Source organism: Rhinolophus sinicus, linkage group LG05 (genome assembly GCF_036562045.2).
Source record: "Rhinolophus sinicus isolate RSC01 linkage group LG05, ASM3656204v1, whole genome shotgun sequence".
NCBI classification, from domain to species: domain Eukaryota; kingdom Metazoa; phylum Chordata; class Mammalia; order Chiroptera; family Rhinolophidae; genus Rhinolophus; species Rhinolophus sinicus.
The window spans coordinates 167,196,537-167,210,298 of NC_133755.1; the positions used below are offsets into that span (position 1 = coordinate 167,196,537).

Below are 13,762 nucleotides of genomic sequence, written 5' to 3' on the forward strand. Positions count from 1 at the left end.
CCTTAATTTCAACGTTGTTTTAAAAACTCAACCCAGATCTTTTTAGGTAGCTGAATACTACCAAGTATTCACATTGATGAAAACTATGTGTGTTTCTTTTGAAAAAAAACAATGTTCCTAATTGTCGGTCTTCATTTGAAGTTCTGAAAATTAGAGCTGCAAGGGCAGTGAAGCATTGAATGTATGACCTGAATAATTGGGGTGGTATTTTGTCTTTCTTAAAGCTATAGTTCAATAGAATTTTATAGCAACTTGAGTAATAGAATTATTGTTATTTTTAAAAAAGTAAATAAATAAACTCAGCCTAAAAATAAAGGGTCAGACTACATGTAAGACATTTCCTAGGCTTTCTAGGGGAGATGTGCACTACGTGGTACAATTTATATTTGTCTACACGTTTTTCTCAGATTTTATTTGTCATGAGTTTTAGCTTTCTACATTAAAACCTAACATTGAGTAATTGTTTCAATATCACTGAGCTACGCAAAGGAAAAAGGATTATTTCTATGAGGTTTGTATAGTCACTTCTTAAGTGTGATTATCCACAAAGGAGTTTAGACTAGATTGTGAATTATCCCAATAAATACTTGTTATCTTTGACATATGTAGACACATAAATTCATTGGTCACCACCTTTGGCATATGGTGGACTGAAACTATGACTCCTGGGCAGAATAGGGATATGGCATTTATATGTTAATATAAATAGAATGATCACTTCAGAAAAAAAAAAAATAATAAAAGACCTACAATGAGAACAGTGATATTTGGCCAATCACATTCTTCTTACTTTGTTATGCTGGTAGATCCACTCATTTGTACAGGATAGAACAGATATTTCTAGTTTCTCTGAAATTATCTAAGGATTTAATTAAGGATGTCTGATGCCCATCTTGACCTTGACCTGCCATGTATGAGACTGACATGGCCTCATAGGCATCTTAGAATAATAACTGAAACCAGAAAGATAAAGGACACTATTCCATTTTTAAAAGAACAATATGATAATATATTGGACATATAACATGTATGTATTATCTACATTTACATATTAAAATACATAACATGTATGAATATTTATATAACATTAATTTATATCTTTTTAAAAAATTGTATATACTTTTAAAACAAAGCTTATAAGTATACTTTGTAAATAGACATGGCATTTTATCATTGGATCTACTTAAGTCCTTTAACAAAACAAGTCATCTGACTGTTGGAATAGTATTTTCTTGTGCTGTAATGTATAACCAGTATGACCCCTACATTTATTATTATATCACTATTTATTAGATATTCTTATGTCTAATATACCTCTCTGTGTTTTCAAATTTTATTAACTATGCTATTGTGCATTTGCTTTGTTAGCATCCATGAAGCAGAGAGGAGAGAACTGGGAGAGTTCACAGTTATTCATGCACTCACGGGATGGTTACCAGAAGTCATTTCTCTCCAGTAAGTTTGACCATTAAGTTACTCATAGATTTTTTTCTTTCTTCCCCAGTAAGGTTTCTTTAACTAATACATTTTTAGTCTAGGAAATTTTCAAAAAATGTTACATTTTACAAAACATTTGGGCAAATAACATTTTATAGCATTATGTAAAATTCCTTGAGAATTTCAGGATGAATTCTGTTTCCTTATATATTTTACCTTAATTTTCCCTGCACAGTAGTCAGTAAAGATACCAGAGACATGAAATCATCAGAAGTCTATGAGAAGATGGTAACAAAGGAGGAGATCAGAATAATTCACAACTAGAAAATTAGTTAACTACAAACTGTGAATTGTCTCTTGCTAGAATCATACATGAAAATTAAAAAGTGTTCACAAACTCTCATAATTTTAAGGAGACCATTTTAATAATAATAAAAAATTGACTAATTTTATTTTTTTTTAATTTTTATTAAATTTATTAGGGTGACATTGGTTAGTAAAAGTGTATGATTTTATAGTACATCATCTACATATTGCATTCTCCACCACACCAGTGAAATGTTTCTTCTGAAGGTCAACAAAGATCTTAATGTCAAGTCCAGTGGTCACTTCTCTTACCCCATTTACTTGGCATCCCAGTATTTGACTAAGAATAACACTTTCCATTTGCAATACTTGTTTACTTTTGCTTTTGGTGTCTTTGCTTTTGGTATCAAATCTAAAAACTCATTGCCAAAACCAACACCAAGAGCTTACTGACTGTGTTTTCTCTCAGTTTTATGGTTTTAGGCCTTATATTCAAGTCTTTGATCCAATTTGAGTTGATTTTGTGTATGGTGTAAGATAGTGGTCCAATTTCATTCTTTTGTATGTGGTTGTTCAGTTTTCCCAACACCATTTACTGAGAAGACTATCTTTTCTATATTATATATTCTTGGCTCCTTTGTCATAAATTAATTGACTGCATATGTGTGAGTTTATTTCTGGGTTCTCTATTTTGTTCTACTGATCTATGCGTCTGTTTTTATGACAATACCATACTATTTTGATTGCTGTATCTTTGTAATACAGTTTGGAGTCAGGAAGCATGATGCCTACAGTTTGTTCTTCTTTCTCTAGATTAGTTTTGCTATTTGGGGTCTTTGTAGTTCCATGCACATTTAAGACAATTTTTTCTATTTTTGTGAAAAAAATGCCATTGAAATTTTGATACGGGTTATACTGAATCTGTAAATGGCTTTCAGTAGTATGGACATTTTAACAATATTAATTGTTTCAATCCATGAGCATGAGATATCTCTCCATTAATTTGTGTCTTTTCAATTTCTTTTATCAATGTCCTATAGGTTTCAGTGTACAGGTCTTTCACATCTTTGGTTAAATTTATTCCTAGGTATTTTATTCTTTTTTGATGCCATTGTAAATGGGGTTATTTTTTAAAATTTATCTTTCTGATAGTTTATTAGTGTATAGAAACACAACAGATTTTGTATATTGATTTTATATCTTGTAACTTTACTGAATTATTTTATTAGTTCTAACAGTTTGTGTGTGTGTGTGTGTGTTGTCTTTAGAGTTTTCCATATGTAATATAAGGCCATCTGCAAATGTTGAGACTTGTGGTTTTTTCGTTCAACTTTGGATGCCTTTTGTTTCTCTTTGTTGCCCTAATCACTCTGGCTAGGACTTCCAATACTATATTGAATAAAAGTGGTGAGAGTGGGTATCCTTGTCTTGTTGCTTATCTTAGAGGAAGCGTTAGCTTTTCAGCATTGAGTACAATGTTAGCTATGGGCTTGTCATATATGTCCTTTATTATGTTGAAGTATGTTCTCTCTATACTCACGTTGTTGACAGTTTTTATCATAAATGGATGATGCATGGCAAAGAGGGAGCATGAAAATAGTGCCTGCCCTCTGGGTCTCTGGAGAGGATTGCAGTTGGCCCTTAGCTGTGTGTTTAATTAGAAGCCTGCCCCTCAAGCCAGTGATTTAAGATAACAAATAAACCTCTTTCACAGAAAGTCTGCTGTTTCTGCTCTGGGCCCTGGGGTGGGTGATTCTGTGTGAGCCTTTTAAGAACTGTTTCTGAGTTTGCTATAGCTTCTTGCATCTTGTGGATGCATCTGTGAGCTTTCAAAGCTAGATATTTTGAGGAGTCATTTCTCGGGGGAAGGTCTTAAATGTTAGGGTGCTAGATGTGAGTTTCAAACCCTTTGCTCTTCAGGGGGAAGTTCAGAGTTGTGCGATCCCTGCAGTTGCAGGATTTATGGCGAGATTGTTTCTCAGCCTCTCCTACTTGCATCATGTGGGTTTTTTCACATTCACCAAATGTGTAAGAATCGCTCAGCTAGTTTGGGGTTTTTTTTCAGAGGAAATTGTTCTGTATGTAGCTGTAGATTCAGGGTGTTCATGGGAATTGGTCAGTTCAAGATTCTTGTGTGTTTCCATCTTGAACCAGAACTCCTTTTTTGTTCTCTTCCTGTCAAGAAAGCCCAGCACACAGCAGACATTCAACCAAAGCTTATTGAATGAAGGAACACATAACGGTTTTTTTTAACTAATACTTGATGTCACTATTGAAATCAGTCTTGTGAAATAGTAAGTTGATTTTTTTCCTGTCAGTAGTTTGTTGATGTGGAGGGAAAAGCTTAATTTGGAAATTAATGTTGATGTGTCTTCTCAAAGCCCAGGATATATGGACAAAGTTTGGGAGCTCTTAAAAGAAATATTGCCTGATTTTAAGCTGTCAGAGGAGTCAAGCTCTGAAAGCAAACTAACAGTGATCGATACCAAATTAAAAGAATCAGGGAAAGAATTGAAGGATGGCAAAGAAGTGAAGGATGGCAAAGAAGTGAAAGATGGCAAAGAAGTGAAAGATGGCAAAGAATTCAAATCTGAAACTTCAGTGACAACACTAAAATTACTTGAGAAAAGTGACAAAGTTCCAAAGGGTAAGACATTTTATATCACAATGTTACTCAATACGGATGCTTTACAATCATTGGTGAATTTAATGATTCTTTATTGTTATTAGCATGTATTAAGTGTTGTGGAAATAATTAAGATCCTTCCTTGCTAGGATTTCAGAATTTGTAATGGTGCTGACTGTATGTTAATTATTGTTCCGTATTTTACTCTCATTAAAAACGAAAGGCAGTTATACATTTTGATGATACTAAATTAATATAGTATTAATTTAGGAAGACACATCAAGTTTCCAATTTCCATCAAATACATCATTCTTATGTGTTATATGTAGGGTGAAATAGACCAAAACAGCAAAGGAGAAAAATTGTCCTAGTTTATTTTTTCAGGAAATGTGAAATGGATAGGATTAGATTATGATTTATTGACCATTTATTTTAAAATGGAAGTTCAAATTTGAGAAGAAAAGTCTAATTATTTTATAAAGTTTAGGATTATTTATCTTCTTAAAGTGGGAAATATATTTTTTAAATTTAATGTGTTTTGAGTAATTTTTTTATTTTCTATCTTCTAAAATATTTTATATAGTTATGCATACAAATAATGCTCGCGTAGTAAAGGATAATTAACTATACTAGAAAATACTCAGCTTTTTTGTATAGTTTGATAACATCTATTATGATCTTTCAAATATTTGTTTTATAAAATATTGTCCAATTAGTCCTTATTCAGGATCTTATTTACCAGCATTTCCCACAGTATGCTACACAAAAATTGTTCCTATAAATGTTCCTCAAAAATATACCAAGATCAAGTGTTTTAGTGATATCTGCATATCACAACCCTTTTTGAGATGACCTAACGTGCAGCAGTTTATGAAAGAAAGCAATAAATAAACAAACAAACAAACAAACAAACAAACAAATAAATAAATAAGTAAAAGAGGCGGGGGGAAGCCTGATTAAATTTGTTTTATTCAGTATATCCCAAAATTAATTTGAACCTAGAAGCCCTTTCTCATGTATCACAAATTAACATCTGTCCATCCATCCAATACACTACTGAGTAGAATACTAATAAATGGTTCAGGAATTAATGATAACGTTGTGAACAAAATCAGATGTGAAAGTTGCCTCCTAGAGCTTATTATCAAGTGAGAAGGACAAATATTAATTTAAAAAATTGTATCCATATACCGAGACATGAGCCTTAGATGGAAATACAGTGAACTGTGGGAGTTCATATGGGGGGACCTAGTCTGGGGCATATGGATGAATTCCCTAAGATACTTTGAGCTGTGTTTGCAAAGATGAGAGGGGTATTTAGAAGAAGATGAGGGATTGTGGAGAGACGAATATCCTAAGTAGAGGAAATAGCAGGTAAAAGGTTGGGAGGCAGTCGGAAGAATGACATTGTTTTGGAAGACCTGGCAGAAGATGTGTTTAGCTGGAGAAAAGGACATGTGGTATAAAATGGCTTGAGAAGAACCTGGAGAAGTAGGTACATGATCCTATAAAATCTTCTAGGTCATGTTAAGATAATTGATCATTATCATAACAACAATTGATAGCTAATGAAGAGCTTAGAAGACAGTCGTGACCTAAATCACATTTACAAAAGCATATTCTGGTTCTTTGAGGAGAAAGGACCTTAGTGTGGGGATGAGGACCTTGGGGGAGGGGGTTGGTGAGGTGAGTGGATATAGAAAAAACAGTCTGGAGACACTTGTATGAGCTCATGTAGAGACAGTCGTAGCTGGGAGTAGGGTAGTAGGGTAGTCACAGTCAAGTTGCCGATAAGTTGAATAATTTGAGAGATATTTGAAAAGTAAAAAAAGTGGCACCCTTAACTGAGAGGGTGCTGCTGCAAAAGGAATGGCTTTATGAGGAGAGATCACAAAATGATTTTGAACATAATTGAATTTGAGGTGCCTTTTGAGAAAATCAAGTGGAATTTTCACATCGGGAGTTCCAGGCTGGTGATGTACATTTTGGAATCATTGACCAATGCATGCTAAATTAAACTATGGATGATGTTCCCAAGGAGACAGCATTGAGTGAGAAGACTAGGCTGCTTGAGGCTGAGCCTTAAATAAGTTAAACATCTGAGGGCTAGGTAAAAAATTATGATCTGACAAAGGAGGCTAAAGGATGGCCAGAGAAGTAGGAAGAAAATCAGCAGAGCATGGTGCTACTAAAGTCAAAAGGAGAGTGTTTCAAGAATCAGAGAGATAGTCTGTGTCAAATAATGTGGGTTGAAATATGATGGGAACTCATATTTCTCTGTTGAATACATTGGGCACTGGTGAAGATTGGGAGTGGAGACATATTGGAGAGTGTTAAGAAGTAAGTGGAAAGTAAAATAATGTACAAACAACCCTGTTAGAAGTTTGTGAACAGAAAAGCTACAAAGTGGAAGCTGACAGGGAATATGCGGACCCACACAGGATATTTATATTTTTCATCTAGTAAGGGAGACAGTACATTTAAGTGATGCTTCAGAAGATCCCACTGAGATGACAGCAATAGTGTATGTTTCTTGAGAAGTCAGGAAGAGCAAGATCCAGAGAGCCCAGTTGGAGAGATTGGACCAACCAAAAAAAGCAAGAACGTCACTATTCCACCAGGTGGAGATAGAACATGGGAGAAGATTGACGTAGATGTCGGTGGGTGAATGGATTTCACAGGGAGAAGTTGAGTGTTTCTGATAAAGGCTACTTTCTATTTTCTCTCTTTATAAACAGCCTATCTATGAGCTGAGAGTGAGGTGGAGGTGTAAGATGAAGTTTCTCGTGGTGATTTAAAATAGATGTAGCAGAGGTCTGCAGAACTAGGGGATGGTTATCTCCAGTAGGAATCAGCTGTTAACTTTATTTAGAGTGAAGTTTGCTAGGTGGGTGGGATGAAATGACAGAGGAGGAAACATTTATTTAGGGTATTAGCAAAAACACATTTTGGTAAACACTTGCATACTATCCAAATTTCTATGTGAAAGTGTATTTTTTTCTATTCATAATTTTTAGTATAAATTATATTATTTTTAAATTACGAATTCTGAATAGGAGTTTGAAGTCTGTTAAAGTCCTATTTTAAAATTCTATATGAATTAATTAATTTATTCAGTGAAGTAAAATATTTATGGAAAATCCACAAAATAAAATTCTGAAAACCTGTTTTTTATACTTTACTTTCCTAGTTAAATGTTTCATCCTACACTTAAAGTTATAGTTATGTTCACTTTTGTATCTAACTTAGGTGTTAAATCTATAATAAAAGCTAAGATAATGAGACAAGTTGACTTTAGAGGCTAAGGAACATTACAAGTTGTTAATGTCACAGTTTTTATTTATGCAAATTTAAAAAAATAATAACTTGAACAAGAGTAATCATAAATTAAGCAGATAATGAAAGAATGAAATGACAGAAATCTGTATTTTATTTCAAAATTGAACGAGCTTCATTGGGGAATAAAAAAATATTGGAGGATATTTTTTTAAGGTAAAGAAGAACATGTTTCATAGTACTGTAAATATGAATAAAAATTCAAATGGTACAGATAGTTCTGTGTACAGGGCTTGACAACACAAGTCATGCTGGCAAAAAGATGTTGGTCTGGCATCCAGTTTCCAACAGAAGATATTTTGAAGGTAGTAAACTGTATTTACTTGAGATGGAGGCTGCAAATAACAAAGATATGAGATGGCGCCACATTTAGGACTCAACTTTAAATACATGCTTTGCTATTATTTGGGTTTTGTTTTTAAAATGGGAAAATTTGGCTGACATTGTAATTTTATTTTATTTTATTTATTTATTTATTTATTTATAATTATTTATTTATTTATTGGGGTGACAATTGTTAGTAAAATTACATAGATTTCAGGTGTACAATTCTGTATTACATCATCTATAAATCCCATTGTGTGTTCACCACCCAGAGTCAGTTCTCCTTCCATCATCATATATTTGATCCCCTTTACCCTCATCTCCCACCCTCCTCCCCCCTTACCCTCTGGTAACCACTAAACTATTGTCTGTGTCTATGAGTTTCTGTTTCTCATTTGTTTGTCTTGTTCTTTTGTTGTTTTTGGTTTATATACCACATATCAGTGAAATCACATGGTTCTCTGCTTTTTCTATCTGACTTATTTCGCTCAGCATTACACTCTCAAGATCCATCCATGTTGTCACAAATGTTCCTATATCATCTTTTCTTACCGCCGAATAGTATTCCATTGTGTATATATACCACAATTTCTTTATCCATTCATCTATCGAAGGACATTTTGGTTGTTTCCATGTCTTGGCCACCGTAAACAAAGCTGCAATGAACATTGGAGCACACGTGACACTGTAATTGTATATGCATAAATCATATTCAAATGATCATCTCTATTTTACATAAAATTATGTGTAGTCAATAATAAACAATGCTGCAGATCTTTCACAATACACATCAATTTTCAAAAATTTGTCTTGCTTTACTTTAATGTTTCTAATGAGAACTGAGTAGTGTTTGGGGAAACTTGTGGCTATTGTTTTACATTTAAATCATGCTATGATTTTGGCTTTTTTTCAACACAATGACTGAATAAGAAATATAGTTTGAGGCTTTACACTTAAAAGATATCTATTGTATTTTTAAATATGTTAGAGAAATCAGATTCCAAAGACGTTGGGAAGAAGAGGAGTAAAGACGGAGAAAAGGAAAAGGAAAAGGAAAAGGACAAATTCAAATGGTCACTTCACGGCTCAAGACCCTCATCAGATGTGCAATATTCTCTGCAGTCTCTTTCAGACTGTAAGCTCTTACTCTCCTAGGATAATGACTACTTTAGCTGTTTCCTAAAACATTGGAAATCTTTGGAACATAGAAATGTGTATCTCCTGTTTCAACATATCTGAATAAGCTGGCTTAAGGTTGCCCATAATTGTGTGGGTATGGATATTACATAGGGCAAGGTCCTATGTATGAGGCAGAAGCCAAGGTTGTCCAAGTTCGTATGGTACAACAGTCACAGGAGAAGTGCTTATATGAAGGAAGACATATACTAACAAACATGTATATTATATATTAGTATATTATAAAATACATATTGTACTGTGTAAATATATTATGTCATATATTCTAGATAATATACAATTATACAAAACATAAATATATTTATATAAGTGCATATATTACCATAGATATTAGTATATGTCCTCCTCTGTATGAATAAATTATATATATATATTACATATGTAATATTTTAAAGATTATATAATATATATTATATATGTGATCTTTTTTAAAGACTTTATATTCCTAATATTGGGTCATCTATCTTGGTGCTTCCAGAATGCAGGTTACAATTCTCAGCTCACCACTTATTACATGATTGAAAACACATTCATTTTCCTCCAGCATTATGCTTTATCTAGTTATGTTTTTCATTTTATCATCTTTTTAAATAATTATTATTCTTTTTGTGAGGACATTTTAATAATTATGGCTTTTTAGTTTTTATAGAAACATGTCTGGTGATTTGGTAGAGAAGAGTCACTAGTCATTATATTTTTAATTCTGTATTAAAAATTGTTTTCTTGTATTGATGCCTTAAGCAATCTTTTTTGATAGTGGATGACATAACATTTCCAAAGTTACCGATAATTCATCATCATTGTGAAAAATGACTAGACCTTTCTCTAAGTTTCTTTCTTTGTGAAAATAAAGGTGACAATGCCTTTTTTTCTACCAAACTCATAGTTAAGGTCAGTCTCAAGACACGAAATGCGGTTTATAGTTTAGGTTTTGGAATAAAACTTCCTCAGTTCAGAGTTCTGCTCCATGAAAAATATACAAAGTTTGATTTTTAAATGTAAAAATATGTTTTTATAACTTTGTCATGTTTTATATCTTAATCAATTCTAGAGAGATCCTGGGCTCATATCTAACTTATATTTTGTGGCTTTGAAGATCCTATTCTTCAAGAAACATATCTAATACAATTGATTAGAAGTGCTTGAATTTGTAAAGGAATAAAACAAAACTTTTAAATTAAAGATAAAGGCAATAAATAAAAATAAATTATGTTATTTTGGCTAGAATCTTTAAAGAACAAGAGGATACTGAATCAAATATCGTAATATCCAGGATGTTGAGGAGCACATAAATAAGTGAAGCTCAGAAGTAAATTCTACAAGCATTAGACATTCTAAACTGAGTTACTTATGTTTTCCTTCTTCACGGAAGGATTTATTTATTTATGTTTTCTTTCTTCTTGAAATGACATGAAAACTCCTGGACTTCTTTAAATTCAAGATAAAGATTTTTTATCTGTGAAAGCTAAGAAATGTCTTAATGTTAAAATCACTACTTTGAACATAATTATTTGTAGACCATTCTAAGCTACATTGACTGATGACCGGTAAGTTTATGCAATAACATTTTTACAGTGAAATAAAATGATTTCTTTAGCAATTAAATGGTGCGATTAATTAAGGTAAAATTAGTGAGATATTCTATAAAATAGATGCACATTTGAGATTTAACATTTATTAAATACATTTAGAATCATTTACCTATTTTTCACCAGCAAAGGTAAGGTATTATCTTTAATTCAAATTCTTTAACTTTTTATTCTATCCTAATGTTCATTAAAGAAATTGAACAGTCTGCAATGACCTACTGGCAGTCTCATTTTGGCCAGAATTTTCATGACACGATATATGTTTATTTTTGCAGGTTCTTCAGCAACATCGTCCCCTTACATGCTTGTATATGCTACTTTTACACCTCTCTATTTGTTTGAAAAGAAGATATTTTCATTAGAGAAGATGGTAAGTATTCAAGGCCAGGAAATGCAGTATCATTTATGGTGTGTATGTGTGTGTGATTACTTCTTGATAGAAGGTATACCAGAATTTAATTAAAATTTTATTACTAAATTTCAGTCTCCTTATCTTTAGAATTAGGCATTTGAACACAAGGTCTTATCACATTCAAAATTATCTTAGATGATTGCAATAATTCCATCTTTAAAAAAAGTAGTCGTATGTTGTATCAATTCCTTCCATTATAAGTGAAAGAAAAACATATAAATTGTATATTTTAGTCAGAATCATGTAAATCATTCCTAAATAACAATGAATCACCTTTCCATAAACAGACTGTATATATTCTCTTAACGTCCGCATATGATTTAAATGAACTCACGTTCAGAGCTGGTAAACCATTGCTGTAACCACCTTGTATCTTAAACTAATACACAAAATGTTAACTGCTTTTTTCTTATAAATCTGACAACTTGTAGAAAGTTTAAGAAATACATACAAAGGGACTGAAACTAAAATATGTATAGTATAAATACCTAGACATAGGCAATGCTAACATTTTGCCATATATCCTTTGATTATTTCTTCTATGCATATAGTGTGTGTGTACATATGTCTACTTTTTTTGCACCGTGGAATTACATTTTATGTTCTGTTTGGAAACCAGCTTTTTCACTTGACACTATCATTAACATTTTTCCACGATGTTAAATATTTGGCAGCATAATATTTAGTAGTTGCGTGGGATGTACGGGTTTCCTGTGTTTTTTAAGTTATCTTTTGTCGTTGGCCATAAAAACCATTTTTATCTTTCCTTTACAAAGGGTAAAGACCATCAGATTACTCTTCAATTTAGAAACAACCTATTGCATTTGGGGCTTATTGAATCCTAACCCTTTGGGAAACTTAGATATCTAACACTTTATTTCTAGAATTCCATATGTTCTGCATCCATTACATTAAAGTATAAGACTAGTAGAAGTACAGCAGTATGCAGTACCAGCAAGGGATTGGGTCCAGGACCCCCCACAGATACCACCATCCACAGATGCTCAAAGTCCTTAAATAAAATGGCATATGATTTGCATATAACCTCCACACATCCTCCTGCATATTTTAAATCATCTCTAGATTACTTATGATACCTAAATCCAATGTAAATGCTATACAAATAGTTGCTATACTGTATTGTTTAGAAAATAATGACAAGAAAAAAAGTCTGTACAAAGGCAACCATGGTAGGCCTCATTATATAGTACATGCTAGCTAGCAGAGGGAAACTTGTGCTGGAAAATCTGGAGGTGAAAGTGAGCCCACTGGTTTCAGGGAACTACTAAAGGTTGAATAGATTGCAAGGGGAGAAGTCTTAGAAGCAGCTTGCGATGTGGGAATGATTCAGGACACAAAAAATATTATAAATCCTCTGAGTGAAGTTGAAAATGGCTTAAGGGGCCCTGAGGCTCAGGAATTTGCCCAGTGTCTGTAACAGTAATTAAATAAACTTCAAGGCTATAGTGAACTGACTGTAGTGTCACGTTCTCCCTAATTCGCCTGCTGATTCTTTACATTAGTTATTGGGATGTTCTAGTTCTCCTGGTAAAAATCAAATTATAAGGGAGATATAATGCTTTAAAGATAAATCTACAGAAAATAAAATATTCTAATGGAGTTTTGTTAAATGGAGTGCATTGCTAAAAACTGTAGCTCCAAACACCAACATGTAAAAGAAAGTCAATACCTTACATTTATTTAAAAAATTGGTCCAGAACACAAGGAAAACAACAAAACTTGGGAAGGAGAAAGGTGTCATGAATTATGCCATATCTCCCCATTTTCTTGCTCTTGGGTATTCAATATGTTTTAGTTTTATTTAAATTGGTGATCTGGGAGATCTAAAAACGCCTCTCCCACCTTATCAAACCTTTAATTTTAAAGAATTTTTGAGGTGGGATGGGGTAAAGGAATGAAAGGGTCTTATGGGCAAGGAAACTTCAGATTTAAGTCTTAAATGTGAATTATTTTAAAATATTTATTGAGTGCATACTCAACATTTCACTAAAATGTTTCACTATTCTTAATTCTTCTCTGTCCCTAACTCTAACCTAAGGAAACCTGAAATCCTTTAACAAAGTTTCTCAACATCAAACTGTAACTATTGTTAATGGTATTACTTTTCATCATTCAGAAATATTGTGCAGTATGTTGGAAATAAAATGAAGTATGAGAAATTGGCTTACATACCTTAAATCAGGCTAGTATTATACTTGTGTAGATTTATTCAAACAATACAATAGGTGCTAATACCATACCTCATCATTTGACACAATACCTTACATTTTCAAAATGCTTTAAATTGTTTTATTTTTTAATGCTCAAGAAAAGAAAGTAAATAGACTACAACTTTGGTTGCAACTGTAAGAAGGAATTAAGACATGTACCAAATTTTATGAATAGTAAACTATCTTGAAAATATTCAGCTTACAAATACTACTTTGAGTGTGACATCTATTTTGGATATTATTGAAATGTAAATTTTATAGTGATGTACTTTTTGTTACCATAACTGAAGCATTTTCTTACTGA

At 32.6% G+C, this 13,762-nt stretch overlaps 1 protein-coding gene across 1 annotated transcript in view; it reads left to right on the forward strand.

Moving 5' to 3' along the window:
* Positions 1 to 13,762, forward strand: part of ADGB (androglobin) — a 140,820-nt gene that overhangs the window by 36,887 nt on the left and 90,171 nt on the right. Inside the window, exons 7-10 of the mRNA XM_074333688.1 lie at positions 1,369 to 1,455; positions 4,125 to 4,390; positions 9,018 to 9,164; positions 11,091 to 11,185. Coding sequence (XP_074189789.1) covers positions 1,369 to 1,455; positions 4,125 to 4,390; positions 9,018 to 9,164; positions 11,091 to 11,185 — 595 coding nt within the window. The remainder of the gene's footprint in view (positions 1 to 1,368; positions 1,456 to 4,124; positions 4,391 to 9,017; positions 9,165 to 11,090; positions 11,186 to 13,762) is intronic.